This window comes from Musa acuminata, chromosome BXJ1-1 (assembly GCF_036884655.1).
Source record: "Musa acuminata AAA Group cultivar baxijiao chromosome BXJ1-1, Cavendish_Baxijiao_AAA, whole genome shotgun sequence".
NCBI lineage: Eukaryota > Viridiplantae > Streptophyta > Magnoliopsida > Zingiberales > Musaceae > Musa > Musa acuminata.
In genome coordinates this window covers 10434918-10462190 of record NC_088327.1, presented here as the reverse complement: position 1 = coordinate 10462190, position 27273 = coordinate 10434918, and the positions used below count along the sequence as shown (strand labels likewise).

General features: G+C 39.0%; 4 protein-coding genes across 6 annotated transcripts; 1 reads left to right on the top strand and 3 right to left on the bottom strand.

Moving 5' to 3' along the window:
* Positions 1-775: 775 nt before the first annotated feature.
* On the bottom strand, positions 776-1586 carry LOC135672422 (vacuolar iron transporter homolog 2-like). Its single transcript, XM_065180905.1, has one exon. The coding sequence runs from the start codon at positions 1584-1586 to the stop codon at positions 882-884; it is 705 nt and encodes a 234-aa protein (XP_065036977.1). The 3' UTR covers positions 776-881.
* A 1036-nt stretch (positions 1587-2622) lies between these two features.
* Positions 2623-14533, top strand: LOC103992901 (MAG2-interacting protein 2). The gene is made up of 11 exons (XM_009412803.3): positions 2623-2839; positions 2916-2964; positions 3432-3605; positions 4559-4763; positions 4872-5086; positions 5278-6259; positions 7219-8404; positions 8693-9052; positions 9877-11122; positions 11471-11736; positions 11815-14533. Exons 1-11 carry the CDS (start codon positions 2726-2728, stop codon positions 14395-14397), a joined length of 7380 nt encoding a protein of 2459 aa, XP_009411078.2. The 5' UTR covers positions 2623-2725; the 3' UTR covers positions 14398-14533.
* A 2841-nt stretch (positions 14534-17374) lies between these two features.
* On the bottom strand, positions 17375-18140 carry LOC135672430 (RING-H2 finger protein ATL79-like). The gene has a single exon (XM_065180912.1). It carries the CDS (start codon positions 17998-18000, stop codon positions 17476-17478), a length of 525 nt encoding a protein of 174 aa, XP_065036984.1. The 5' UTR covers positions 18001-18140; the 3' UTR covers positions 17375-17475.
* Positions 18141-19506: 1366 nt separating this feature from the next.
* On the bottom strand, positions 19507-24935 carry LOC103995240 (membrane protein of ER body-like protein). Of its 3 annotated transcripts, none has more exons than XM_065180884.1 (6): positions 24790-24935; positions 22082-22633; positions 21585-21728; positions 20795-21028; positions 20098-20159; positions 19507-19991 (listed from the first exon to the last, which is right to left on the bottom strand). In XM_065180884.1, exons 1-6 carry the CDS (start codon positions 24887-24889, stop codon positions 19512-19514), a joined length of 1572 nt encoding a protein of 523 aa, XP_065036956.1. In that variant the 5' UTR covers positions 24890-24935; the 3' UTR covers positions 19507-19511. The 3 variants fall into 3 exon arrangements, with proteins under 3 accessions (XP_065036956.1, XP_065036966.1, XP_065036961.1); XM_065180894.1 differs by lacking the exon at positions 24790-24935 and adding an exon at positions 23739-24611; XM_065180889.1 differs by lacking the exon at positions 24790-24935 and adding an exon at positions 23520-23724.
* Between the last annotated feature and the right edge of the window lie 2338 nt (positions 24936-27273).

Sequence of the window (27273 nt, the reverse complement as noted above, 5' to 3'; positions counted from 1 at the left end):
TTTAGTACTTTATTAGTGTATCATGGCTAACTCATTTATCTTTGACTTGTAGGATTATCATGACGCCATGATCCTTCTTGTTTGTGTGTGGGTGGTTGGCTCCCTTATTAATCAGTAGTCTTTTATGATTAATAATCTTCACGAAGAGATGTAGGAGCTAAAGAGGGAGATGAGAGACCTGACACTTACCATCGAAGCAAAGGCTCGGAGAGCTGAGCTAGTGAGGTTGCTAGAAGAGGTTAAATAGTTGAAGATGGTCTATAGCAACATCGCAACATGAAAGATAAGCCGTTGCGATTTACTGGGGGGTTGAACTTAATGATGACCTACAACTTTAAACTTGTTAATGGAAGACAAACTAGGTAACTTATCCCTCACCCACTTGTTGAGTAAGTGGGTGAGAGATTTTTTTTTATCAACATAGACGATAAGGATAAAGATAGATTATAACTATTTGCTTTGGATCCATGCCCACTGGTAATGCTGCTTTATCTCCTTCTTCCAACTTAAATGTCATAAGAAAAACAAGTATTAGATGATGATTAATCAATGAAACTCTTCATATCAAAATCTACTACATAAAATGTTAAAATATAAATATGAATATAGAAAATCATCTTTGTTTATGGGCTTACCTTTGGTAGATTAAAATTTTATTATAATTTTTAATTTTATTTCATTCGGGTGTTTGATTTGCAAAGATAATAATGAGCAGCTAATTCTACAAAATTGTGGAATTATATTAGTAACATAAAAAGCACCTTCATATTAACCATCTCCCACAATATTTTCTTCTTATCTTCTGCACACAACTAAATTACATGTACACACACCGATCTGCGAGTACATAAATAGTATTACTATATCTTATAAATATGGACTTAGACAGAGGCAGTCTCCGTTCCAAAAGCAAGTCCGAAGAGCCTCAGTACACCATAGCACGCGGCCATGGCCATCCACCCTCCAACCAGCACCCTAATGGAAGACTTCCGAAGGCTCGCTCCGCCTAACAGCGCACCGGCTGCTCCGAATCCCGCCAATCCCAAGCTCGTCACCGCACACACCACCGCGATCCTGATCCCCCAAGGCTTCACGAAGCCGCCCGCCAGCAGAGGCAGAAGCGCTCCCGCCCCGAAAGCCAAGGCCGAAGCCGCTGCCGCCTGGAACGGGCTCGGCAGCCTCCGTCTCTTCTCCTCGCTCGTCTCTTCCACCCCTTTCACTTCCTCCTCCCTCTTCATCTGAGCCACCTCGATGTCATACTGGGCGTAGACCGACACGAACTCGCCGATGGCCATGCTGCATGCGCCGGCTACCAGTCCGGCCAGACCGGACACGAGCATGGCCTTGGACGCCTGGTTCACGGCGCCGACGCCTATCATGAGGGAGGCGACCGAGACCAGGCCATCGTTGGCTCCCAGGACGGCGGCACGGAGCCATTGTCCTCTTCTGGTGTAGTCGATGGACTCCGGCTGTGTTTCCGTCGCAGGTGGAGTGATTATACGAATGGAGTGATGCACTCCCTCCTCGTTGTGACTCGGAGAAGGAGAGTAAGTTGCATGGACTTGGGAGGAGATCGTAGAGGCCATCGTTTAATTCTCCTTCCCGGAGAGATATAGAGAGAGCTAAGAAGAAGAAGAAGAAGGTGTGGGGAGTGTGGAAGGCACACGCAGAAGAGGGTCCATATATAGAATAGGAACACTGCTTGCGTGATGGGTCGGGGGTGGGGTGGAGTATACATGTGGGGGAGTTATTCTCGCAAACGCCGCGTGGGAAGGGACGAAGGCGAGGAGAGTTAAAGAAACGGTGAGGAGTCATCACCACCAAACGACCTGAGTTCTTTATCAAGTGGCGCTTTCGCCCACCGGAGGGAGGTGAGACTTGCGGCTGCTGCCATCCAATGAGCTTCATGCGCGTAGAGAATCCACCGAGAGGAAACCTTCACATATAAACAGCTAAAGCTTCTCTATTGGCCACCAGTTAACTCCTTCGGCTAACCATAGATTATACGACGCGTGCTTTGCACGTTACTCCCTCTCTCTGATCTCTAATCGAAGTCATAAACATGCATGGATTCTTAGTAACGATGAGAAATATCGGAATAAACACGGATTAAATACTTCGTAAAAGAAAATATTTGAAGAAAGTAAACATGGAGAAGAGTAAGAACAATAAAGATGAGATTTGAACTCATGACATGATCTTAAACTCTTACCAGCTAAGCTATAGTTAGCACGAACAATAATAATATATCGAATGAGGTTTCAAACATATTAGAAGATGACTAATATTACTCTCACATTAGCAAAATTTGAAAAAGTCAAATGATATATATAATCTTACATTGTAAATCTTACGGTTTAAGATGACATGAAACATGTCATCAACGTATATGTCCAAAGATTACCATGTCAGCAAAGTGAAAGTGTATTTTCATATAGTGCAATAAACAAACCCTTTTTTCCCTCTTCATTTAACAGTAAAGTCATTTTGTAGTATCGGGCTCAGTATTGGGTTTGATTTGACATTTAGTCGGCCCATTAAATATTAGTATCCATGTTGGGCTTGGGTTTTCCATTTAAGCGGCCCATACGATGCACCTCGCCGTCGCCGACCGCATCGCCTCCCCGCGACCTTTAATGCGACGGGGGGTTAATGTACTCAACGAGATCGACCTCTTTCCCCTTCGCTTTCTCAGATTATTCTCTGTCTGCATGTAGAGAGACGAATGGAGCAAGAAGTAGACGAAAGAAGAGAGGCATCCGTCGTTACGGACCGGGTGCTCTACGAGATCCGCCGCCACGCGACGGGGGATTTCCCGTCGGATTCATCTCTCCCACCGGTCCCTTCCCTTTTCATCTCTTATCGTCTGCTGATTTCCTCATCCCTCCTTACGCGTTTTGCTTGTTTCGATCCAGGTCGGTGGCAGTTCCAGCGGCGGATTGCTGTCGTATCTCTCTCTTCGAGGTATGATTCGTCTACATCCTGTGATCACCTTCGCTCTTTTGCAATTCTCCATGACTCGAATTAGGGTTCTTTAGGTTGGTGTTTGATGATGAAGGAACGCATGTCTTTGGGTTTAAAGTGGGATAGGTTGCGAAGATATGGTCTCCTTTTTACTTGGGGTTGGGCAAGATGATCTAGGCTGATGATGTCGTATCTCAGCCAAGATCATTTGATAGAACGTATGTCTTATTGCTGTCGCATCTCTCTCTTCGAGCTATGATTTGTCGAAATCTTGTGATCACCATCGCTCTTCTGCGATTCTCCATGACTCGAATTAGGGTTCTTTAGTTTGGTGTTTGATGATGATGATAGAACGTATACCTTTGGGTTTTAAGTGGGATAGGTTGCGAAGATCTGGTCTCCGTGTTTCTTGGGGTTGGGCAGGATGATCTTGGCTGATGATGTTGTTTGACTATTATTTGATGAAGGTGTGAACCAACTTAAGGAGAGGTGGTACGGGTACAGCAGACCAAGGGCAAATAAGAAGAGGGTATCGCTTTTTGTCTCCCCCGGTGGCGAGCATGTGGCTGTTGCTGCTGAAAATCGAATTACCATTTTGCACAAGGATGATGACTATATGGAGCCTTGTGGTGTATTTACATGTAAGTTAACATAAGTTATTTGATGGGAGTACTGTTGCTTTGATACTTTTGCATCATATTTTTTTGAATATTGTTTTGACACACTCCTTTTTTCTTTTAACTTGATATTCTTAGGTTACCTTCATGAATACATGGTTGATGGTGTTGTATTCTTTGTCATGGTTTAGAAAGGAATTGTTGTGTTTGTGTTCCTTGAATTGCATATTTTGATTCTTTCTTGTTTCGGATTGAAATTCTAAGTTTGTATTATACAGTCATAGCTCTTGATGTTTAAAGTTGTTCTATTTTTTGTGTTTTCTAATTATCTATGGTTTATTTTTAACATTTTAATATTTTCATCAAACATGTTTTCTAATTGATTCACCCAATAGTCTGATCAGCAATCCAGTGACCTAAGGCTTGGCTGAGTTACCATCCAGTTTGGTTTTAATGATTGTGATGAAATCCATGGATGATCTTACTCATTATAACTTTTCTGACTATGAGTTATACTGAAGTAGCATTATTGCCTTGCAATACTATACTCGAAATAGAGTGATAAACCCATTGCAGGATCAAGCACGAGCAATTATGGAAGTCTGAAAACCAGGGTCTCTCGTTTTGGGTGAACTTTGGTCATCCTCTGATGGGGTTCTAATGATTGTGATGAAATCCATAGATGATCTTGCTCGTAACTTTTCTAACTATGAGTTATATTGAAGTAGCATTATTTTTATCTTCTTTATCCTTTCTCTATACATATTGGATACATAGCTTCAAGTTTTATACTTGCATCTCTCTTGGAGCAGGCAATTAGCTTGTCATTTCATATACAAAATTTCATGCTGCAGTCTATGTTGTAAATATGATAGTGTATCCACCATTTTGCAAATCGAGTGTAGCTTAGTGATGATATATGTAAAAAAAATAGATAGCTTCTTTCATATACTCCTTTTTTCACATTGTGTTATCAGGCAATGATATGCAAGCAGTCTTCAACAGTGGAGCTTGGGTAGAGCCTTTGGGAGTTCTTGTCATAATCGATGACATGAGTACACTCTATTTCATCAGAGAAAATGGGATGGAAATAACAAGGAGAACGAGGGTTCAGCTAAAGTTATCTTCTCCTATCATTGACCTTTTTGTACAGGAAGACCTAAACTCAAAGAACACTTCCTTGTAAGTTGCATATTTGAGTACTTAGTCTAGTACCTGACTATGTCTATTGTAGAGTGAATGTCAAATATCTTACATTCATAGGGTTAAATGAAGTGAGGTTTCTGGCAGGTGTGGCATCTCCATTATTACAGCGGATGGTTTGATGCATTACATTCAGATAACGGAAGAGCCCAATATATGTGTACATCAGTTACCTACTTTGAGGGGTCACTTACATTGTGGACAGTTGCCACATATTACGTGCATGGATTTTCATCCTGATCTTTCTTTGGCAGCTGTAGTCTGTGACTCCTGTGTCTCAGTGGACTCTAAGGACCGTTCTGGTATGGTTGCACATATTAATCTCAATATGAACTCCATTTAAAAGTTCTTTAAAATGTAGCACGTTTTACAAAACCATCAGTTACGATGGAGCAGAACACTAATGTGATTTGTGCTGCTGTATTTACTCGTTTGTCTAAATGTATGGATGAGGACAGCTAATCTCTTATTTAATGAATTCAATTTGTTTTAGGAGAATATTCCCTGTTTGTGTCTCGAGTTAAAGCAAATTCAGAAATAGAGCTACTTGTTTCTGGTGATAAACTGGAGGGATCATTTGCTTCTCCCAAAGGATGTTTAAATCACTGCAGTCATCCAAAAGTGGCAATATCACCCCAGGGAAAATATGTGGCTACTCTGGATTTTATGGGTTGTGTAGATGTTTTCAAACTTGATCTTGAACTACATTCTCTTTCTCTTCTTTCTTTTCCTTCAAAGCAAAAATCAGAGAAAGCAGATAGTTTAGCATTTGAAAAGAAGAAATGCTTCTTTGATGTTGTTGATGTCAGTTGGTGGGCTGATAATATTCTCATTCTTTCCAATATGAATGCCTCTATCACCATGTATGATACCCTTAATTGTGTAAAAGTTTCAGAAAATGATCCCATATTTTGCATGCCACTCATTGAAAGAGTCAAGCATCATCAAGGATTTGTTTTCATCTTGGAGAATGCATCATCTGGTAGTATGTCAGTAAATTCCCAGCAGATTGAGGATGTCACTAGTGGAAATTACATTGAACGAGATGCTGCCAGATCAAGCTGGACTCTGATGTCATTTTCTGAGAGATCTGTTTCAGAAATGTATACTATTTTGTTAAAAAGTCAAAAATACCAGGATGCATTGGAGTTTGCTTCTCATCACAGATTGGATACTGATGAAGTTTTCAAAGCACAGTGGTTGGATTCTTTCCAAGGCATCCCTGAAATTAATCTATACCTGTCAAAAATTAAGGATATGGTGTTTGTACTGTCAGAATGTGTAAATAGAGTTGGAACGACTGAGGATGGTGTGCAGGCTTTACTTTCTCATGGGCTTCGTATCAGTGACCGGTATGAATTTTCAGATTCTGATGTCAGCGACTGCAGCTCATTCTGGAACATCCGGATGTTTAGACTTCAACTGTTGCAGTTCAGGGACAGATTAGAGACATTTATGGGGATAAATATGGGAAGGTAATTGACTTCTTTGATTTCTGATGGCAAGCATATTCGTTTTCTGGATTTGTTGCAATATAAATTTTATTTGTATATTTTACTGATCTCAATCTCTATCTGTGATGCAGCCAGATTTAGTTGCAGTTAAGAATTTTTTTAATAATTCTAGGTTCTGTCGAGGGAGTCAGGTAGGAATCTTTTGGAAGCACAGTTGGTTGGTGATTTAAGAAGCTTGGATCCACAACATAGAAGTCCTAGGAAAGAACAGTTGATTGGTGGTTTAGTTAGTCAAGTTCAGATCCTTAGTGGCTAAATGTATCGTGTTGCCATCAGTAGCTCTTATTAGTAAGGAGACCTACAAGGGCTCAAAGGGTCCAGAATTAGGAGAACATCACTGACAACGACAGTAATGATTTTTCCTCATTATAATCTGGAAAGAAAATCAATTTTCATGCAGTGCCATAATTGGTATATACGGTTTATCATGCTAAGCTACAGTTACCGGAATGTGCAGGTTCCATAATGCATGCAACATATATGTGAGCCCTATTACCTCCATGCTAAGTGTCTTTTTCACTGAGAAGCAAAATGATATTAGCTAATGCAAACATATCAAATACGTTTGCCAGTCCAAATTTTACTCTGGTAAATGTCCCTATATCTTAAATTTAGAAATTCTGCATGTCTTTTCATTAGCATTAGGCTCTCTCACACATCTGTTCTGTGCTGTCACTGTTTATGTCCCAATAGCAAGAAGGTTGAGAAAAAAACTGCCCCACTAGCATGAATCAGAATTTTGTTTATGTTTCTGTTTATGGTACCTTAAGATTGAGTTTAAGTTCATTAGAAAAAGACAGTTGCAGTTCAAAGAAAACGCTCAGATCCATTTGATTTTGCTATTCATCTACTTGGATTTTCTTTAATCATACTGGTTTTAATTTTTTCGTGCATTTACCTATTGATTTCATTTTCTTTAGGTTTTTGGCACAGGAATATTGCAAGTTTCGATCTATGCCTCTCACTGAAGCTGCTGTAGCTCTTGCTGAAAGAAGCAAAATTGGGGCCCTTAATTTGCTCTTTAAGCGCCATCCATATTCAGTTTCTCCAAGGATTTTGGACATCTTGTCTTCTATTCCTGAAACAGTTCCTGTTGAATCATATTGTCAGCTCCTACCAGGGATGTCTCCTCCTAGAACAATTGCTTTAAGAGATGCAGACTGGGTAGAGTGTGAAAAGATGCTGTCCTTTTTGGACACATTGCCAAGTAAATCAGAAAAGAGCAACCAAATTTTTACAGAAAATTTACTGAAAATTTGTACAGGCTATGTTTGGCCATCAGCTTCTGAACTTTCTTCTTGGTACAAGAACAGAGCTAAAGATATTGATAATTTGAGTGGACAGTTGGATAATTGCTTTTCTTTGGTTGAAATTGGATGTCGCAATGGTATTTTGGAGTTGCAACAATTTCTGGAAGATATCTCATACTTACGTCAAATAATTTATTCTGACGGTTTTGATGAAGTATTTACTATGAGTCTTGTCACTTGGGAGCAACTATCAGACTACGATAAGTTTAAAATGATGCTCATGGGAGTCAAAGAAGACATAATAGTTAAAAAGCTGCGGGAAAAAGCCATTCCCTTTATGCGGAACCGATGTAAGTTGGAGGCTTTTGATTTTGCTGATGAGACAAAGGCTGGTGATAAAGAGTCATTTCTAATTAGATGGTTGAAGGAGATTGCTGCAGAGAACCGTTTAGACCTATGTTTGGCAGTCATTGACAAGGGTTGTGGGGACTCACCGATTGATGGACTATTTAAGGATGAAGTAGAAATAATAGAAACAGCACTGCATTGCATTTATTCATGCACCCTTACAGATCAGTGGAATGTGATGGCATCCATTTTGTCAGAGCTTCCACGAAATATTTTAAGAGATAATTTGTTTGCCACCGACGAAGATTTTAGTCCAAGGCATGCTAATCAGTATTTTGAAACTTCAAAAGTTTCTTATGTGAAGTATGGCCTGGGAGGTTCCACTTCAGATGATTCAAGAGGATCTGATGGCAAGTCGGACATTGATGCAACTGCTGCTAAGGTGGAGAAGAGGATAAAAATTGCAGAGGGCCACGTAGAAGTTGGAAGATTGATGGCATATTATCAGGTTGGATCTTTTTAGTTGCATATCGTCAAGTTAGTAGATCGAAGCTGTTAGTGGTACACTAGGAAGATCTGAAATTTATCTAATAAAGAATCGTAACAGCATATTCTTTGATGCCTTTTGCATGATGAATTATATCTTTCTTTATTTTTTTTAGGCCTACTAATAATAAATGTTTATACGAGCTACTGCCTTATCATGGAAGCTTACAAGTGCGATTCAAATATTAATTATATCTACTTGACTAATGAATAATTAATATTCATGCTTGCTTGCCTCTTGCTTTTGCAGGTTCCAAAGCCAATATCTTTCTTTCTAAGTGCTCAATCTGATGAGAAGAATGTGAAACAACTTCTTCGTCTGATTCTGTCGAAGTTCAGCCGTCGACAGCCTACCAGATCAGATAATGATTGGGCAAGCATGTGGCGTGATTTGCTATCCTTCCAGGAAAAAGCATTTCCTTTTCTTGATTTAGAGTATCTTCTAATAGAATTTATTAGAGGGCTCCTAAAAGCTGGAAAATTCTCCCTTGCAAGAAACTACCTTAAAGGGACAGCCTCAGTTTCTTTGGCTCCTGGAAAGGCTGAAAATCTAGTCATTCAAGCAGCAAGAGAATATTTCTTTTCAGCTTCTAGTCTGTCTTGCAGTGAAGTGAGTATCATGCACCAAAATTCTGTGTTGTGCATATGCTATTATTTACTTAGTAACATGGATTTTTTACTTTATGGGGTGCTGATTTTAGATCTATACTTCTATTATTATGGTAAGCATCTGGTAATATCATATGATACTTATGTGCCATGGTTACCTAAAGCTTGTTCTAGCCGATCTTGCTTCTGTTATGTATAAAAATGTAGAGTGAATGTTCAATTGAAAAAAAGGTTAAGGTGTTTAGATTACAGAGAAACGTCGTTTGGTAATATTGATAAGGGTCACTGTTTCATCATTTGGATCAGCTTAAGCAGCTTGGAGTACACACTTTACTGTGCCATGCAAGAACTTATGGTCACAGTGTACCCTAAATAAGTTTTTTTTTTAATGTTGTGGTCCTGTGGATAGTATTTTATTCTTGCTTCATTGATGCAAATACATCTGCATCTGGTTGATCTGAAAAATTTTCTAATTGACAGGTCTAAAAGTTGATATCTGTTTGCTTGTGCACAACTGTAAACACCCATGCAGCCAACCATCTTTGTATGAAAAGACCTCTTATCTTTCTGCTTAGACTTTAGACCTATTCGATGAAGATGATAACTAAGGTTTTCTTAATGTAAAAAATGGTGCATATGTTTGCATGGTTTATTTATTTGTGATAAATTGTTCTTATGTTAGTTGCAAACCATGTCGTGGATTACTAAGCTGAAATTATACTACACATCTGTAACTTGTTCAAGGTTGAACATCAGTTATGTTGCTTTATATAAATATCCTACCTTTTTGTAATCCATATTAGGACACTTTTTACCATCTTGCAGATCTGGAAGGCTAAAGAATGTTTAAGCCTCTTGCCAAGTAGCGAAGCTGTTAAAGCAGAAGTTGATATGATTGACGCTCTCACTATTAGACTTCCAAACCTAGGGGTGACTCTTCTACCCATGCAGTTTAGACAGATAAGAAACCCAATGGAAATCATAAATATGGTGATCACATGTCAAACTGGTGCTTATCTAAATGTAGAAGAGCTCATTGAGATTGCCAAACTTCTTGGTTTGAGCTCCCCAGATGATATAGCAGCTGTAGAAGAAGCTGTGGCCAGAGAAGCTGCAGTTGCTGGTGATCTGCAATTGGCTTTTGATCTTTGTCTAGTTCTTGCAAAAAAAGGCCATGGATCCATTTGGGACTTGTGTGCTGCAATTGCACGGGGTCCCCATCTTGATAATATGGACTTGAGTTCTAGGAAACAGCTGTTGGGTTTTGCTTTAAGCCACTGTGATGATGAATCCATTGGGGAACTACTGAATGCATGGAAGGAGGTAGATACACATGTTCAATCTGAGAATTTAATAACTTTGACAGGCACTAATCCACCAAGGTTCGTTAGCAAAGGATCTTCAGTGTCACCACTTTCTGTATATTGCACTCCTGACATATTTGACCTACCAAATGGCTCTAAGCCTATGCAACATGTCTTGTATCCAGATGGTGGAAATGATGATGATCAAGTTCAGTATAATCAAATCAAAGATGTACTTTCGAGAGTCGGCGTCGATCTATTGACCGATGATGGCATTTGTTGGGACACTATTTTAAGAGAAAATAAGAGAGTCCTCTCATTTGCTGCTTCAGAACTTCCTTGGCTTCTTGATTTGTCAGAAAGAGAAGAATATGGTAAACTATCTACTCTTAGGGCAAGACATCAAGTTTCTACAAGAATGCGAGCATTGCTAAGTATTCTCTGCTGGATGGCTGGGAATAATATTGCTCCAGCTGATGATATGATCAAGTCTCTTGCCAATTATATTATGGAACCTCCTATCACCGAAGAGGATGATGTCCTTGGATGCTCATTTTTGCTGAATCTTGTGGATGCTTTTCATGGAGTAGAAATTATCGAGGAGCAGCTAAAAAGAAGAGACAAATATCAAGAAATATACAGCATCATGAACATTGGAATGGCATATTGTTCGCTGTACAATGCTCAGGAAAAATGCTCTAGTGCTGAACAAAGAAGGGAGCTGTTGCTGCAAATGTTTCATGATAAGCAGGCATCCTTCTGCTCAGGTATATTCCTATAATTAGTTCATAATCATTTTATGTATGCCTATTCTAGTATTACATCATGCATTTAGTTCGAAGGATATGTCTCATGACTTGCATGATGATTCTAATTTGAGGTCATTAGAATTCCATTAAGGTTGGGAGATTGTGGCAGTAAAAATGACAAAATACTAGTTTGTTATGCATAAAATTCATATGACACGGACTTTTGAGTCTTAAGTTACAAAATCATGTTTTGATTTTCATATATGTTTAAATTAGTTAAAGAAGATCTAAAGGATGAGATCAACACAATCAGCAATGGCATTTCTTCCTGTTGGTGATGCTCACTTCTTTTCACGTCTATTTCAGATGCAATGGTACAGATAGACAAGGTGACATCAACATTTTGGAGAGAGTGGAAGATAAAACTGGAAGAGCAGAAAAGACTTGCAGATCATGTAAGAGATTTAGAGCGAATAATGCCCGGAATAGAAGCTGCTCGCTTTTTATCTAGGGATATGGAGTACATAAAAGGTGTTATTTTCTCCTTCATTGATTCCGTAAAGCTGGAGAAGAAACACATTCTTAAGGAAGCAGTGAAGTTGGCAGACACTTATGGTTTGGACCGCATTGAGGTATTTCGCTTCCTCCTCCCCTGCATTTTTTCTTATTACATGTGCTAAGCAGTAGCAACTTTTTCTTTTTTTTTCCAGGTAATATTGCGTTTCTTTGGTTGTGCCCTTATTTCTGAACATTGGGGAAACAACGATATTCTGGCAGAGATTTCAGAATTTAGGAATGACATTGTCAAATGTGCCAATGGAGTTATTGATATGATTCACTCAGTCGTCTACCCAGAGATTGATGGGCGCAACAAGGAAAGACTTTCCTACATGTATAGCATACTCTCAGCTTGCTACTTACGCCTAAAAAAGGTTGAAGACCCAATGCTAATGACATACCAAGAACAAGGACATATGCATATACTCGAGCCGTTCCAATTTTACAAAGTTCTTGAACAGGAATGCCAAAGGGTCTCCTTCATTGAGAATTTGAACTTCAAAAATATTGCTGGTTTGGATGATTTGAACTTTGAGCATTTTAATGAAGAAATCTGTAATAACATCCATGAACCTACCGTGGAAGCTCTAGCAGAATTGGTGCAGGCTCTTGTTGGTATTTATGATAATTCACAAGCCAAGGGTCTCATATCAATGGAAGGTGTCTACAAGCACCATGTCCTAGGTATCTTGGCATCTTTAGAAGGTCGGAATGAAGCTAGGTCAGATAGTATAAAAGCTCATGAGTTGCAAGCTCTTTTAATGGGAATTGAGCTGAATTATGATAAATGCAAGAAGTATGTTAGAGCTCTTTCAGAAGCAGATATATCATATATTGTTGGGAGATTCTGCACTCTCTGTTTTCCTAGTAATTTTTCACGGAGCCTACCAGAGGAACTTGCATGGAAGGATTGTCTTATTGTTCTTTTGACACTTTGGATCAAGCTGGTTGATGATATCCCAGAGAAGTTAACCAGTAAATTCTCTGAAGAAAAGCCAGTCTGCACTGGTACCAATAATCTTTTAAGATGTCTGGAAGTGTTTAAAAGGATTTTAATTGATGATGAGATTTCAGCAAATCAAGGTTGGAATGCCATTTCCAACTATGTTGTACATGGTCTTATGGATGGTTCAATATCACACGTGTCATCCTTTTTAATAGCTATGATATTTTCAGGGTGTCCATTTAAATCAATTGGCGAAGCATGTTATGAAGAACTGCTTTCAGAATTCTCCGGTCAGAATACTACATATAAATATCTTATAGAACTTTATACGAATCTGATGGATAGGGCCCTAGCAGACTTGAGCATGGAATTTGACAGACACCAGAATTTGCATTACCTGTTGTCGTCTTTGAGCAGATTGGCAGGTAATTATGTGGAAGAACTTAAAATGATCAGATCAGAAGTCTGGGTAAAGCTGAGGGCATTTTCAGATAATATGCAGTTACCAAGTCAAACTAGGTTATATGCGTTGCAGCTAATGCAGTGTATCACAGGAATAAATCTCAAAAGCCTTCCAGATGAAATTGTCTTCGAGGTGGAACCTTGGGAAGGTTGGGATGAGTCTATCTGCACAAAGGTCACTGGAACTTCTGAAGGAGCTGAAATCTCTAGTAGTATTACAAGTACTTTGGTCGCATTTAAATCGACTCAGCTGATTGCAAAAATTTTACCAAATATTGAGATCACTCCAGAAAACCTGATGACCCTTGACTCAGCTGTCTCTTGCTTCTTACATTTATCTGAAAGTGTTACGACTGTTGAAGATCTCAATGTTCTACAGGGTGTTTTGGAAGAATGGGATGAGTTCTTCTCTACAAAGATGGATAAGGAAGAGCAAAATGAATCCCCAAAAGAATCAAACAACTGGAGCAGTGATGAGTGGAATGATGGATGGGAAGAGCTAGTTACTCCAGAAGTAAAGCAACAGGGATCTGTATCTGTTAAGCGCCTTCATGCTTGTTGGATGGAAATCATCAAAAGGCTCATTGGACTTTCTGAACTTCATTGTATCATGGAGTTGCTTGATAAATCATCACTAAAATCTGATAATGTGCTTCTGAATGAAGAAGAAGCTCATTGCTTGTTTCAGCTGGTGGTTGGGATGGATTGCTTTATGGCCCTTAAATTGCTCTTGCTGCTCCCATATGAAGCTCCCCGCTCTCAGTGCTTACGTGTGCTCGAGAATAATCTAAAAACTGGAAGTATTTCAGATGCATCTAGTGCAGCTGATTATGAGCTTCTTGCTATACTATTATCAGCTGGGGTTGTACATAATATTGCCAACGATCCATCTTTCTGCAAAGTATTCTCATATGTCTGTTATTTAGTTGGTCTTCTTGCTCGGCTGCTACAGGAAGATCTGCTTAATTCTTGGGAGGGTAATGGAAGTAGACCTAAACAAAATCAGTTATCAATATTTAGCAGAATTTTGTTGCCATTTTTCATATCTGAGACTGTATGTGGAGGTCAGCCTTTGATAGCTGGGTTTATTGTATCAAGGTGGATGCACACACACATATCCCTTGGTGTGATTGATGTTGTGGAGGCTAGTCTTAGAAGGTATTTGGAACAGCAAATCCTCCAAGTACAGACTTTAGTTGGTCATGAGTTTGGTTTTGCAGAGGATTCCTCTGGAGTCTTAGTGTTTACTTATTCTTGTTTAAGACATAAGTTGGGTAACCAGCTGCAATCTGCATTATTGGCCCTTCCTAAGATTGATACTAGATAAGCATTGTGATAGAATGGTAGAGTCCATTACTGCTATTGTTCATGTACTGGGAGGTCTCCCAAACTGGTCACTGCAGTTAACAACTTTGTTTACAAGAATGCTAGAATCTATAGATGAGAAATCTTTTTAAGGCTAATTGTTGGTGCGAGCCAATGTGGCATTGATATTAAGTTGTCTAAAATTCATCTCGTGGATTTAATGTTTAAACTCTAATGTTTTACATATTTAAAATTTTTAATTTGTATGAGTAAGTTGATATTAGACATCACAGTGCATCGTGTGCTTTTCATTTTAGTCGGGGATACCTTTCCTTCTTCGTTTGTTTCTTTGCTATTGTTTAGCTTAAATCCCTGCAAAGTTCAAGTTGTTGCTTCCATGTCTGTTTTATGGCATTAACTTAATGATAACTCACATTATAGAAGTTTTCCCATCAAGATATCCAACCTCTTCCTTCCAAGATCGAAGGATATTGGAATCTTGAATCCAAAAGGTTTATGTTTCATCTCTTTACTGTTTATTTCATTTGGTCATGTTTTATCATCGATATTTAGTGTTTCATTTTTCAGATTTTTTAATGATTTGTTGTCAGCAAAAGGTTTCTTTAGTTGCTCTTTGAAAACTCCTATCATGTTCTTTTTATAATTTTGAAAAAAAAATACTTTAATAGATCAAATTTATTACGTTTTTCCAAATGAGTGTCAATGTTTTTCTTGTTTTTGGACAGGATTGTATTGTTTGTTTTAGTTCATGGCAGAAGATGCTAGCTGGCATGTTCTTATTGATCATCAAACAATAAGCAGGGTTGGTTTTTTGATTCTGTAGGTCATATTTATGAACTTCTCTTTCCAATGCTTTAGTTGGAAGTTCTGTTTTTCTGTCATTCTATTTTTTGAAAGATTAGGTAGGGAATATTCTATCATAGTTTCCATCTATTTCTCATACTTATATGTCATTTCCATTCATCTACATGGAAAATTGTTCTTACATCGGTGGACATTATGGTTTATTAAATCCAACATGTCCATATTCCTTTTTTGGGCTTCGAAAAGAAACATGTCCATAATCTGTGGATAACTACTTTCTAGAGTTCAAATCTACTATGGACCTGTAATCTATATCTAAATCTTACTTCGAAAGTGCTTATGCGGTGAATTTATTTTTTGGGGTCAATTTGAAGGTTATTTGTTTCAAGATAAATTTAGTCATTGAACAGTTATTAATCGATATTGGAATTGTTATTTTTTTAGTATGATTAATTGAATATCAAAGAATATTCTTTCCTTTTCTTATCCTAATGTTTGAAGGTCATGCTAAATTGAAGTATAATTGCCCCCCATGAAGGATGCCATGTTAACTATCTATTTGAGTGGCAAAAAAGAAGATATTTTTTATGTGATTCAGTAGCTTTTGCATATGTTTAGAGTGCAGGAACAGCAGCCAGATGTGCATGATGCTAAGCGATGTGACTGCTTATGTAATCACCCAAGCGATGTGCAGATGCCCAACAATTTGTTTATGGCAGGCGCTGTTAGTCTAATAAATGATCTAACAAACCTGTCATATTGAAGCTGATTGATATAGGGGTATGTAAGAGATGACCTGTAGGTTCTTTTACGGCATACATAATACTTTCCATTTCTGTTATGAATTTGCAGGATCAGATTTCTATTTCTTGGATCTATAAATGAACCAAGAAAAATGATAAAGATTCTTTTTAGTTTACTACTGTTTCTTTGTATTTGTATGTGCAGTAGTATCATTGATGGAGTCTTATTGATGTTAGACAACCCTTGAGTCTTATTGATGCTCTGCTCCACTGTCACGGTACTCTGCTGCCGTGCATGGCATTTTTTTTGGCATCTCAGCATGTTTCGCAAATTACTATTTATCTTTTTTTGTGAAAAGAAATTATGACTACACATTAATATCTGCTTTATTGTTATGAGTTGTTAGTAATACATATATCTTAGTTGGAAGTCCTGTCTATCATTCATGGTGGTTACTAATGTAGCTCGTTCTGGTTTAAGCCATGCAGAAATTTCTTGAGATCTTATCATAGTCACACTTTTGGTTCAGTTGCAAAACTTTTTCCTGAACCATAACTTAATTATGGTTCAGGAAAAAGTTTAATTAGGAAAAAATATAAAAGGTTGATTGAAGTTCTCAAGGTTTGTGTCTCTGAAAAGGTTTCCATGCTCATAGTTCTCCTACTCCCCATTGTCATGATTAATATGCATGAGTAAGGTTTCCATCTTACTTATTTGGATGGCACATTAGGTGCAGTTTTGAGCTGCTGCTTTGATACTAATGCTCTATTAGCTGTTTCTAGTTTTAACTAATTTTGCAGCATATAGAGAGGATATGGTTTGAGATAAAAATGTAAGTTTTGTATTGTGCATCCGTCGATCAAGTATTTGTTGTGTTGCAGTCCTTCAGCGGTATTTCTTCCTTCATCTTACGGTTTTGCTCCAGCCGTTGCCCGACCGACTCTTGTACTGCAACAAGCAGAGGATTCATTGTAAGTTTTCATCAGTATTTACCCATCATCTGTTGGATTCTAATTTGATTTGCCTTTACCTTTTGTTAGCAGCCATGGTTCCTTTCTCTCCCTTGCTACAGAGAAGGAAGATATAAGCTGTGGTGCCTGCCTGTCTGATGGAGAATGCAATCGATATATCCAAGACACAACAGATTGCGATCAAAGTAGGTAAAGCTTCTTCTCATAACGAATGTCTTGAAGCCCTACTACATCTGCAACATGTTTAGATCTGACTTTTACCCCAAATTTTTTTTTGTTTATTTGCTTGTTTGATCCTCTATGCTGTTGCATTCCTACATGATGTGGTAACCTCGGCAGATGAGTTCTATTTCAGTATGGATTTACAAGTATTATTTTAAATTTCATAAATGTTAAAATTCCTCAACAATTGATGATCAGAATAATTTCCGAAAAGCTATGATAATTGAAACTCAACAGTAACCAAAAGAAAATTTTGCGATGTTTTTGACACAAAGCAGCGTTCTTATGATTACAGAAGACAATGGACGCTGCTGCTGCTGCTAGTTTGATTCCAGCTGCTAAACCCCCTCCGCGGCAACCTCCTGAGCCTGAGCCTGAGCCTGAGCCTGAGCCCGCTCTTCTGGGTTGGCGTCAGCGCGGCAAGTCGGGCAGGAGCTCCTCGCCGCCAGCCACCGGTCGATGCACCGGACGTGGAAGCCGTGGTTGCACGCCGGCAGCACCCGGACGGGGTCGCCCTCGCAGAATTCCGCCAGGCAGATGGCGCAATCTGCCCCCATTCCGGCCAGCATCGTCCCCGACGCCGAGAATAGCATCGTCGGCGTCACTGCCGCTGCAGGCTTCTCCTCGGGCTCCTCCGAAGTTCCGCGGCGGTGGCGGCGACAGAAGAGTAGGCGGATGGCGGCGCCGAGCGAGAGGGCGAGGAGGATGGTGCAGAAGAGCGCGGCGAGGACGAGGGCCATGCTGGCGCCGAAGTCGCTGGCCCCGGAGTATGGCCCCCACTTGTCGCTGGTGGCGTTGCTGGCGCTGGCCCTTGTGGGCGGCGGAGGGTGTAGGATCGCGTCGTCTGCGTGCGGGACCGGCATGGTTGTGCGCTCCCTGGAGCTGCGGGAGGCGGCGACGGGGAGAGGAGAGTTCGCCGCTGCTTATCTCTTGTGTGTTTGATTTTGGCTGCAGTGGTTGCATGGTGGACATGGTTTAGCTGGCAAAAGTAATTATACGACCAGGTGAGATTACTTTTGGTTTGTGCTTTCCGTTTCCAAAAGCAAAAACACCAAGGAACGGTGAAAATGGCTGTTTTCTAAACGTACGTCTTTCGTTTCTGACTCTAATTGTATTGTTTCTGGGACCTTCCAGGGGGAGCAAGGAACAGAATCTCGAGATGCCACCATGGGATCTGTAGCAAAATGTTCACCGAGTTAATTCTCCGAAGCAAAGAAGCTCTTGGGAGGGGAATAAGGGTAAACTCGTATCTATATTTTCCATTAATTTTCATCAGCAGAAGTAAGCAAAAAATTCCAATCTTTCATAGCAACCTTGGAAATGACAGATGTTGTTACTAGTTGGTGTAGGTGAACCAACCGCTTGCCATAATTAATCAGCATGCACCTTGCACCTCATGATAGGCTCATTTAATAACCCCCTTTTTTTTGAAGTAAAATATCTGTTCACTTTTCACAGCATAAAATTACTATTTCATGACGTTACTGTGACGATCAAATTTCATTCTCTACTGATCTGTTTGTTACAGAGCTTCTTAGTTTTACTATTGATTTTGTTTTTGCGCGTAGGAGCATGCAATCACTTGTTCTTATTCTATCACAATCCTCGTGTAAGGACAAAATAGATGAGAGTCCACAAGATGTATCAGGTGGGTCACACTAATTAATGAGAGACCCAATCAATCAACAATGGAAGAATTGCCGTGTGAAGTCGAGGACGAAACGTATCACTCATCATAAATGGATGAATTATTTAGTATGTCGTGGAGAATGCTTCTCCGAGTTGATGGGTTGTGGATATCCTCCTAACGTCACTACTTGCAAGTCCTTCTCAGAGATAAAAATATGGGGCGGATCACTTTTTTATCTAGAGTACTTTTTATCTAAGATATGGGCTATGAGTAGGAGAAACCTTTTGAAGCCCAGTTTCTTAATGGGCCGTAGTTGGGCTATGAGTGTTACGCAGATGGCACTCCGATCTGCGTACATTTGTGAAATTTCTTATTGTTCTGTGATGACCGCCTGTTCTCTACTGGCATTTATTATTGAATTTGAATTATCTAATTTATCAGGTTTATTGTGTGTATGCCAATAAATTATTTTAGAGAATTAATGTTCACCTTTTGTAACAGAGTTTCCTGAACAATAAGAATCTGCCACACCAAAAGAATTTGATGACACAACTTCCACATCACGTAGGACGGAGGAATATCATAAATCTCAAATTTCACGATGACAATACCATTTCACTGACAATACGAATGATACGTACGACAAACAGTTACGGATAACCAATCGAAAAAGAGAATGACGACGCGTGCATGAGTGCTGCTGAATGAACAGATTGCCACCTGTAAGTGGGGTCTGGTCCGTCGTCAATATGATGATGCCCACTCCCGTCCTCCTGAGCTTAGATCTTGATACAAAAGGCCGGGAGGTGACGGGGGACTCATGCCACCATCAAACAAACCGAACTTCTCAAGGAGCTTATTGGCCATCACCCCAGCCACATAGGAGACACCAGATGCTGACACACCAAGGCTTAGGTAGTGGAAAAGAGTTTTCGTGTAGGCCCTTTGTGACCCAACGTGGGCCTTCCCTGTAGCCAGCAGCGCAATGCATAGCAGGGATGCTGCAGCCACAGCTATGAGCTTGTGTTCCTTGTTGTCACTCCCCCTGAATGAGAAGCCGTAAACGACGGGAGGCACCGAACCAACTAAAAGGTATGATATTATGACAACAACAAAATGCAGGCGGAAGTTTGCTTTCCTCCCCAGCAATTCCCAGTATCGACCAGCTCTTTCATCCTCCTCGTGGTCGGTTGCCACATCTCGAGCAGTTCTCAACTCAAAAAGCTGTAGAAGAGTGCCTAATGTAAGTACTTACGTTGCTTTGCTTCAATTATGAACTAAATGAAGAGGGAAAAAAAAAAAAAGTGCCACCAAAAAATTATCAACTTACTTTATGAATAATCAAAAGAAATCCACCAAACAGATTTGCCAGCCCTAAAGCAACGATGCTCACTGCAAAAGTCAGTCAAGTTAGAAAAATAAAATCAGTATTTATTTCCAATTTTGGACTCAAAATTTCAACAAGGATGCCACAATTTCTTGCTGGAGATTGGAAAAATAAATGGCAGGTTAATAAGAAAAAAAGAAGCTAAAAGTATTGGTTAATGAAGCTAAATAAAATCGTCTGTAACTACTCGACTTGTTAGACGAGACTCAAAAGCTAAAGGATGCCACAATTTCTTGCTGGAGATTGGAAAAATAAATGACAGGTTAATAAGTAAAAGAAGCTAAAAGTATTACTTAATGAAGATAAATAAAATCGTCTGTAACTCTAAAGCTAAAAATATTCGACTTGTTAGACGAGACTTAAAAGCTAAAGGACCAATAAGTCTAGCTCATTGATCCAGGTCAAGCATATATTTCTTTGATTCTGTGATGACTAGTTCCACCCAACTGAACGTCCCAGATTGTTTTCTTAAGAGGAAAATAATAATAATAATAACTTCTCTCGACCGCCAACCTGACTTTACCCATTTCACTGGCTAAACATGTCACAGATATGATAAATCTTCATTCATTCAGGCTGCAACAAAAACTTGACCTGATTACTTTTGGAATTGAGATGAGGTTTTAATTTTGAAACTCACATGTTGAAGCATCAGCTGCAGCCGCTGATGACACGACACCCAGGCTGGCAATTGATTCAGCTAGACCTCCGTACACAATACTTTTCAGAACATCCCAGTCATTGCTTGTTTCAGAACCTCTGGCACTTTGCTCAGGTACATCAAGTCGAACATGTGGCAACACTTCAGTGGCAGTTGCTTCTGAACGTTGAATTATCTGGTCATTTTCACTAGTTATTTGAATAGCACCATCTCCTGCATGAACATAAACAAAAGCTTAAGCTTAATATCTAGCATCACACATGTTTTTAGCATTTTGGACAACAAGGTTGCATCATACACAAAAATAAAAATGAATGATGTCAGATGATAAGTAAAGAAAAGCACACAAAGAAAGTTAAGATAGATGATGCATATGCTGAAAAGGCAAGCAAAGATGAAGCGTAGCAAGATGAAAGTTTTACTATGATTTTTTTTTTTAATTTTAATATAAACGCCAAGTAATTTCCGGTTTAGAGAAGATGAAATAAATTCAAGTATAAGATAATATTAAGCTAAAAGAAACTGCATAACTGTCTTTAGTTGGTGAGGAACTTACCAAATAATGATCATCTTTGACAACACAAGTTCATTTATTTAGCATGACTTGCACTGATTGCCAATCACATGTTTTTGACAAATGCAACAAGTAAATTGCTTAGAATGCCAAATCTAAGTATTCCAGGGAAATTTAAGCCAAATGTTCACTTCACTGGAACCAGAACAAATCGACACAAATTACAAGCATAATGAAGGTGCAGTAGAAACCAACCTGGTTGGCTTGGTTTCATTTGGCTTTTATCCGCTTTAAAAATCGATGAAATCCAATTTGTTTTTTTCTCGGGAACTTGCGGTGAACTTTGCGCATGAATTTTCTTTCCTTTCTCAAATATCTGGAATATGTTAAAACCACCCTCTGTTCAAAATCAGAAGAGAGCAATCATTATATGCACTTAAAAAGGACTGCTTTGGATTCCCCATCAATTCAAGGTCAAATATAATAAATAAAAAAACAGACATAGTACTCAAAACCATGATTTCCCTTGCTGCAGCATGCCCCAGGACAGCACTACTGATTCAGCGTGAGGATTGAGGAATGAGCTCTAAAATCCTCTATGTAAGCATATACCAGCATGACAACAGTATCAAACAGGAAAGGTAAATTTGGTTGCCACGGAGCAGAATAGCTGATACAGGCGATCCATTCTAGAAACAACTGTCTTTATACCATATGAAACACATACATAAGCAGAATTAGCAAGTGCAAACCTGTTGGCATGAAGAAGCTGAAGCATGATAAACATCTGAATACATCTGTCTCCGGTGCATCAATTGGATTTGTCATTCCACTTGAAACAGCTCCAGTATCCGACTTCCCAGCATCATATTTTTCTTCGTTCACTTTCTTAGAAGGCCCACCATGTTGAACCATCCTTTTTCTTTTACGTAAAATCACCTTTTTTGTTATACACGATTTACAAATAGGACAGTACAAATCATGAGTATCTTGTTCCTCAAGTATCCTCTCAAGATCAAATTCTACCGCTTTTAGTTTACTCTCTTTTGGCAGCTTAATCTGTTGTTGTACTGCCGTTTCATCTTCACTTTCTGATGTTTCAGAAGAACATTGTGAACTTGATCCATTTTCCATCTTCATATTATTTAAGGCATGATTTACTTCTTCGGTTGATATATCCTCTTGCTCATTAATTATTTCACATTTAAAATCTGATTTTTCATTTCCGAGTTCCTCCCAAGTAGCAATCTGGTCATCCTTTTGGGGCATCAAGCCACCAGTCTCAACTGCAACTGCAGTGTGTGCTGTCACATAGCATGTTCGAAAATTTGTTAATCCTAATGTTGCAAGTAACAGGAACTATAAAAGCACATCAAATAACAACAAAAAGATGCAATATGAAGACCATGGAAATCTGGATCCAGTAAATATGCAGGAAAAATCATCAATCAAAGACTGAGTTGGAATAGATGCAGTACCGACACTTTCATACTCCTTCAGCCAAAGATAAAAGAAAAATGATTGTATGTTTCCAACCACCAAAAGTGGACTATAATAGATCGAAAACTTAAAAAGAGTTCCAGCAGAGCTTATCTTACAGCAGAACATGAAGCTTAGTAACAATTTGTGAAATCCAACACATTTTTTCCTTTCAGTTTTTCCAATCTCTAACCAAAACAAATTTGTAATTGATATTCTCTGGCTCCCATTCTACATGAATATTTCCATTCTCTACGAATCCGGCCCTCCACGATAATACAATTTTTCACCGGTAACATGAACAACAAGATCTAAGATTAGCTGATTTGGTTTGAGGATATCAAATCTCAATATCATCAATAGGTTAATTGAGTGTTTGATCAACACGGTTGACTTGGTTAGTCTAAACAAAAAGAAAACACAGCGAAGAACCTAATGTCATAACAAGTAGTGGGTAATGTCTCATATAAGAAATTGCATCCCGTTTTGTATGCATAATTTTCTGGACCTAAGATGCTTTCAGCAACCAGACACTAAAAAGAGGTTGTGATGCATCAGCAAAGAGAATTATTCACTAAAAAAAGTCGTGATGCACCACTAAGAAAGCACTTATATAAGAATTATTTACACCATGGCAGTTAATGCTTAATTAGATAATAAATGTGATGGCAGCTACGAAGAATGCAAAAGTTTCATGAGAGATTATCCTACCATTGTCGATCAAAAGCATCCTCCTAACAGTCGTGTAAAAATGCACTAGAAAAAGATTGAATAAAATCCAGCCGTGCTACTGCTAATCATCAAGAGCTGAGAAGGAAGTGTCATACAATTATGGCGAAGACCAACAGGACAAAGCCAAGAAAAGGAAAGAGATTATCAAAAATTAGCAATTCATATCTTCCTTTCAGTGCTTCATCGCAAAAGGCAAACCTCACTGTGAGAAAACTGCAGCAATCCACTTGTGTGCATCAAGGGATCTCGGATATGTCTTGCCGCTCGACGCAAGCGAACGCCAACAAGGAGGAGGCAGGAAGACGGGGCTCATTAGGGATCCAAGGGAAACCGACTCGCCCTTCCCTATGCATCGACAACAAAGCCATTCGGAAAAGAATGTCCGATGCAACAGATTTCTGATGTAAGGACATGATTTCTAGCTAAACAAGCGTTCGACAAGGAATGGGAGCCCACTTCTTGAAACAAAGGAGCCATCCTTTCATCGAGATCTAAAAGAAGAAGAAGCTAATTAAACCTTATCGCCAAGATCCGAGGTCTTACCCTCGGATCAAACCAACATACCAAGCAAGCGACAACGAAAGGGTAACCACCCTCTGATGCCCTCAACCTTAATCCAACGCAGCCGGAAAAGAGGAAGGAAGCAAACCCAACACACCAACCATGCTTCCATGGAGATGTCAAAGAACAAGAAACTAATCAAACCCCATCGCCAGGCTCCCATGCTCTCCCCATCACAACAAGAACCTCGATCACAACCGCAAGCTACGGTAACAGAGTAGGAATCCGACGATCGCTAGGCTCTCCCCGTAGCCATTGCCACTTCCCGAGGAAGAAAGAGGAGCGAAAGAGAGGAAACGAGATCAAAATCTTGGGAGGAGGCCAAGAACAACGCAACAAGGACAACGAGGTGGCCAAACCGAACGTAACAGAAAAGATGCGCATCACGAATCACGACAACGACACGGGCAAACCATAATAGTAACAAAACGAATCACGAATCACGCCAAAAGATACGAATCACGACAACGAGGTGGGTTGTCGTGAGGCACACTACACCCGACACGAATGACGCAAAAAGAATCTTTCGGAATGTCGGAGGCCACGACTTGCGTCGGGCAGGGGAAGGGTCTCCTCGTACAAAGCAACAAAGTACATGGGCATTATAGTCATTTCATAATTCGCAGAAAATAGAGAAAAAAGATCGATTAATTAAACAACAGGAAGCAACCGAGCACAAAGCACAAACCTTCCACTACCTCCGCTCCTTCTCTCGCGCTCTTCCTCGGCCGCTGCCTCGCTTCAAGACCACCGCTCTCCGCCTTCTCCCTCTCCATCTCCATCTCCATCTCCCTCCCTCTCGTCTTCTTCTTCCTCCACCTCCAAGAAAGTGACTCTCTCGGCCATGGAACACTGGCTGCTCCCTTTTAATCTCCTGCTTTGTTTCTTAGTCAAACAAGCCAGAATAATAAATAAGGCACATGCAGCACGCGAGACCGACAGCTACAGAAGAATTTAGTTCCAACCCATAGTTGTCCTCAACCTCTAACGTGTTCAATCTTGCAAGAGCTCTCCCTGCTATCTCGTTGGAAACGGCTGTAATGGACATCAATGTCGGATATCATGAACTCACCACCAAGCTTGCTGGAGGAGCTAATTAATGATCCATGAGAATAGCGTGAAACTATTTATGATGTTCATACGGAGGTTAGTGTTTGAATCAAACATATATCTGAGACTAAAATAAGGAGATGACCTCAACCGAAGACTTCCATCTGATAGCTTCGGTGGATGCGCTGTCAGCACATGAGTTCCAAGGTTGGAAATATGAGCCATCATTGGAATTATCATATTGTGCATTCTAGTATATAGATAAGGCTGGAATCAAATAGTCTACGTTGGAATTATGATCATGTACCCCACAAAATGAGGAGTGCTATGGCTTTGGCCGCTGGTTTCCAACGTTGAGTGAAACTATTTATGATGTTCATACGGAGGATAGTGTTTGAATCGAACATATATCTGAGACTAAAATAAGAAGATGACCTCAACCGAAGACTTCCATCTGATAGCTTCGGTGGATGCGCTGTCAGCACATAAGTTTCAAGGTTGGAAATATGAGCCATCATTGGAATTATCATATTGTGCATTCTAGTATATATAGATAAGGCTGGAATCAAATAGACTACGTTGGAATTATGATCATGTACCCCACAAAATGAGGAGTGCTATGCCTCAGAATAATAATAGTCAGTGACAAAGAAATAAAGGGTTCCACAAATACTGAAATGAACAAGTCAAGCATCATGGTTTTCAAACCTGAATCTGACCATTTTAATTGGCCATGATGTTTATGAATATTTATTTCCTTATTTTGTTGTCTTTCTTTATGCACTCTATCGAGTTAGAGATGAAAAAAATCATGCAATCGAAGGAGTTGGGAGTAGGCTGCAGAGTATTAGATGTGCCGACCCAACTCAGCCATATTTAGAAGTATATCGCATTGTGTAAGTGTAATATCTTATTCCTAATTTTATCTATATTTCAAGAATGCAACGTAAAGTAAGAAATCTTAAAACTATAATATGCTAACTCACTAAATAAAATGATAGGATTTTCCTTATTCATAATGTTTACAATACCTATATATAATTATAATATTTAATCAAAGAAATATTTATACGTACACTCACATAACATGTCCAGAAGTTATATATATATATATATATATATATATATATATATATATATATATATATATAATGCTTATATGTCATCATCTATATCTAGTATTGGCATGGGTTTATAAGTAAGAATACTATTATTGTCATCATGCTTATATATCCTATTTTATAGGTAAGAATACTAGTATCCTACCCAAGTGATCGAGTAGGAAGCGAGCACATGCAAACCCATGCCAATAAGCATTATATATATATATATATATATATATATATATATAATGCTTATTGGCATGGGTTTGCATGTGCTCGCTTCCTACTCGATCACTTGGGTAGGATACTAGTATTCTTACCTATAAAATAGGATATATAATGAGTAATCATTCAGTAAGTATAAGCCTTTATAGTTTTATTCAGATGAGCATGTATCATGTTATATATACTACATTTTCACAATCATAGGTATAAAATATTTAATGGTAGACATTTCATCCTGACTTCATTAGCACTCGTAACTCAACAACATAGTATATGCATAATAAGAATATAAATTTTACGTTGGAATAAATCAAAAAGCTTATATGCATATGTAGAAAATATAGCAAATTGATATATTTCTATACCACGTATCATAACATATATGTGCACTTCTATATCACACATCATCATAATATATGCGTGTAATTTTATATTGCACATCATAATATATACATATACTTATACACCGCATGTTATAATACATACGTGCAGTCTCATACCGTACGTCATAATATATACGTGTACTTCCATACTATACATCATAATACATACGTACATTCTCATACCGCATGTCATAATACACATGTGCACTTCTACATTATACGTCATAATACATACGTGAATTCTCATACCGCACGTCATAATACACACATGCACTCCTACACTGCATATCATAATACATACACGTACTCTCATACCGTACGTAATAATATATATACATGCACTCTCACACTACATGTCATAATATATATATATATATATATATATATATATATATATATATATATATATAT

Bases quoted from the DNA above. Each gene is read 5' to 3' on its own strand.
- LOC103992901 (XM_009412803.3), top strand. From the start codon at position 2,726: ATGGAGCAAGAAGTAGACGAAAGAAGAGAGGCATCCGTCGTTACGGAC. The intron at 2,840-2,915 runs GTCCCTTCCCTT...GTTTCGATCCAG, and splicing joins CGGATTCATCTCTCCCACCG to GTCGGTGGCAGTTCCAGCGG. The intron at 2,965-3,431 runs GTATGATTCGTC...TATTTGATGAAG, and splicing joins GTCGTATCTCTCTCTTCGAG to GTGTGAACCAACTTAAGGAG.
- LOC103995240 (XM_065180884.1), bottom strand. From the start codon at position 24,889: ATGGAGATGGAGATGGAGAGGGAGAAGGCGGAGAGCGGTGGTCTTGAA. The intron at 21,729-22,081 runs GTTTGCACTTGC...GATTTTGAACAG, and splicing joins CAGCTTCTTCATGCCAACAG to AGGGTGGTTTTAACATATTC. The intron at 19,992-20,097 runs GTAAGTTGATAA...ACTCTTCTACAG, and splicing joins TTCTTTTGATTATTCATAAA to CTTTTTGAGTTGAGAACTGC.
- LOC135672422 (XM_065180905.1), bottom strand. From the start codon at position 1,586: ATGGCCTCTACGATCTCCTCCCAAGTCCATGCAACTTACTCTCCTTCT.
- LOC135672430 (XM_065180912.1), bottom strand. From the start codon at position 18,000: ATGCCGGTCCCGCACGCAGACGACGCGATCCTACACCCTCCGCCGCCC.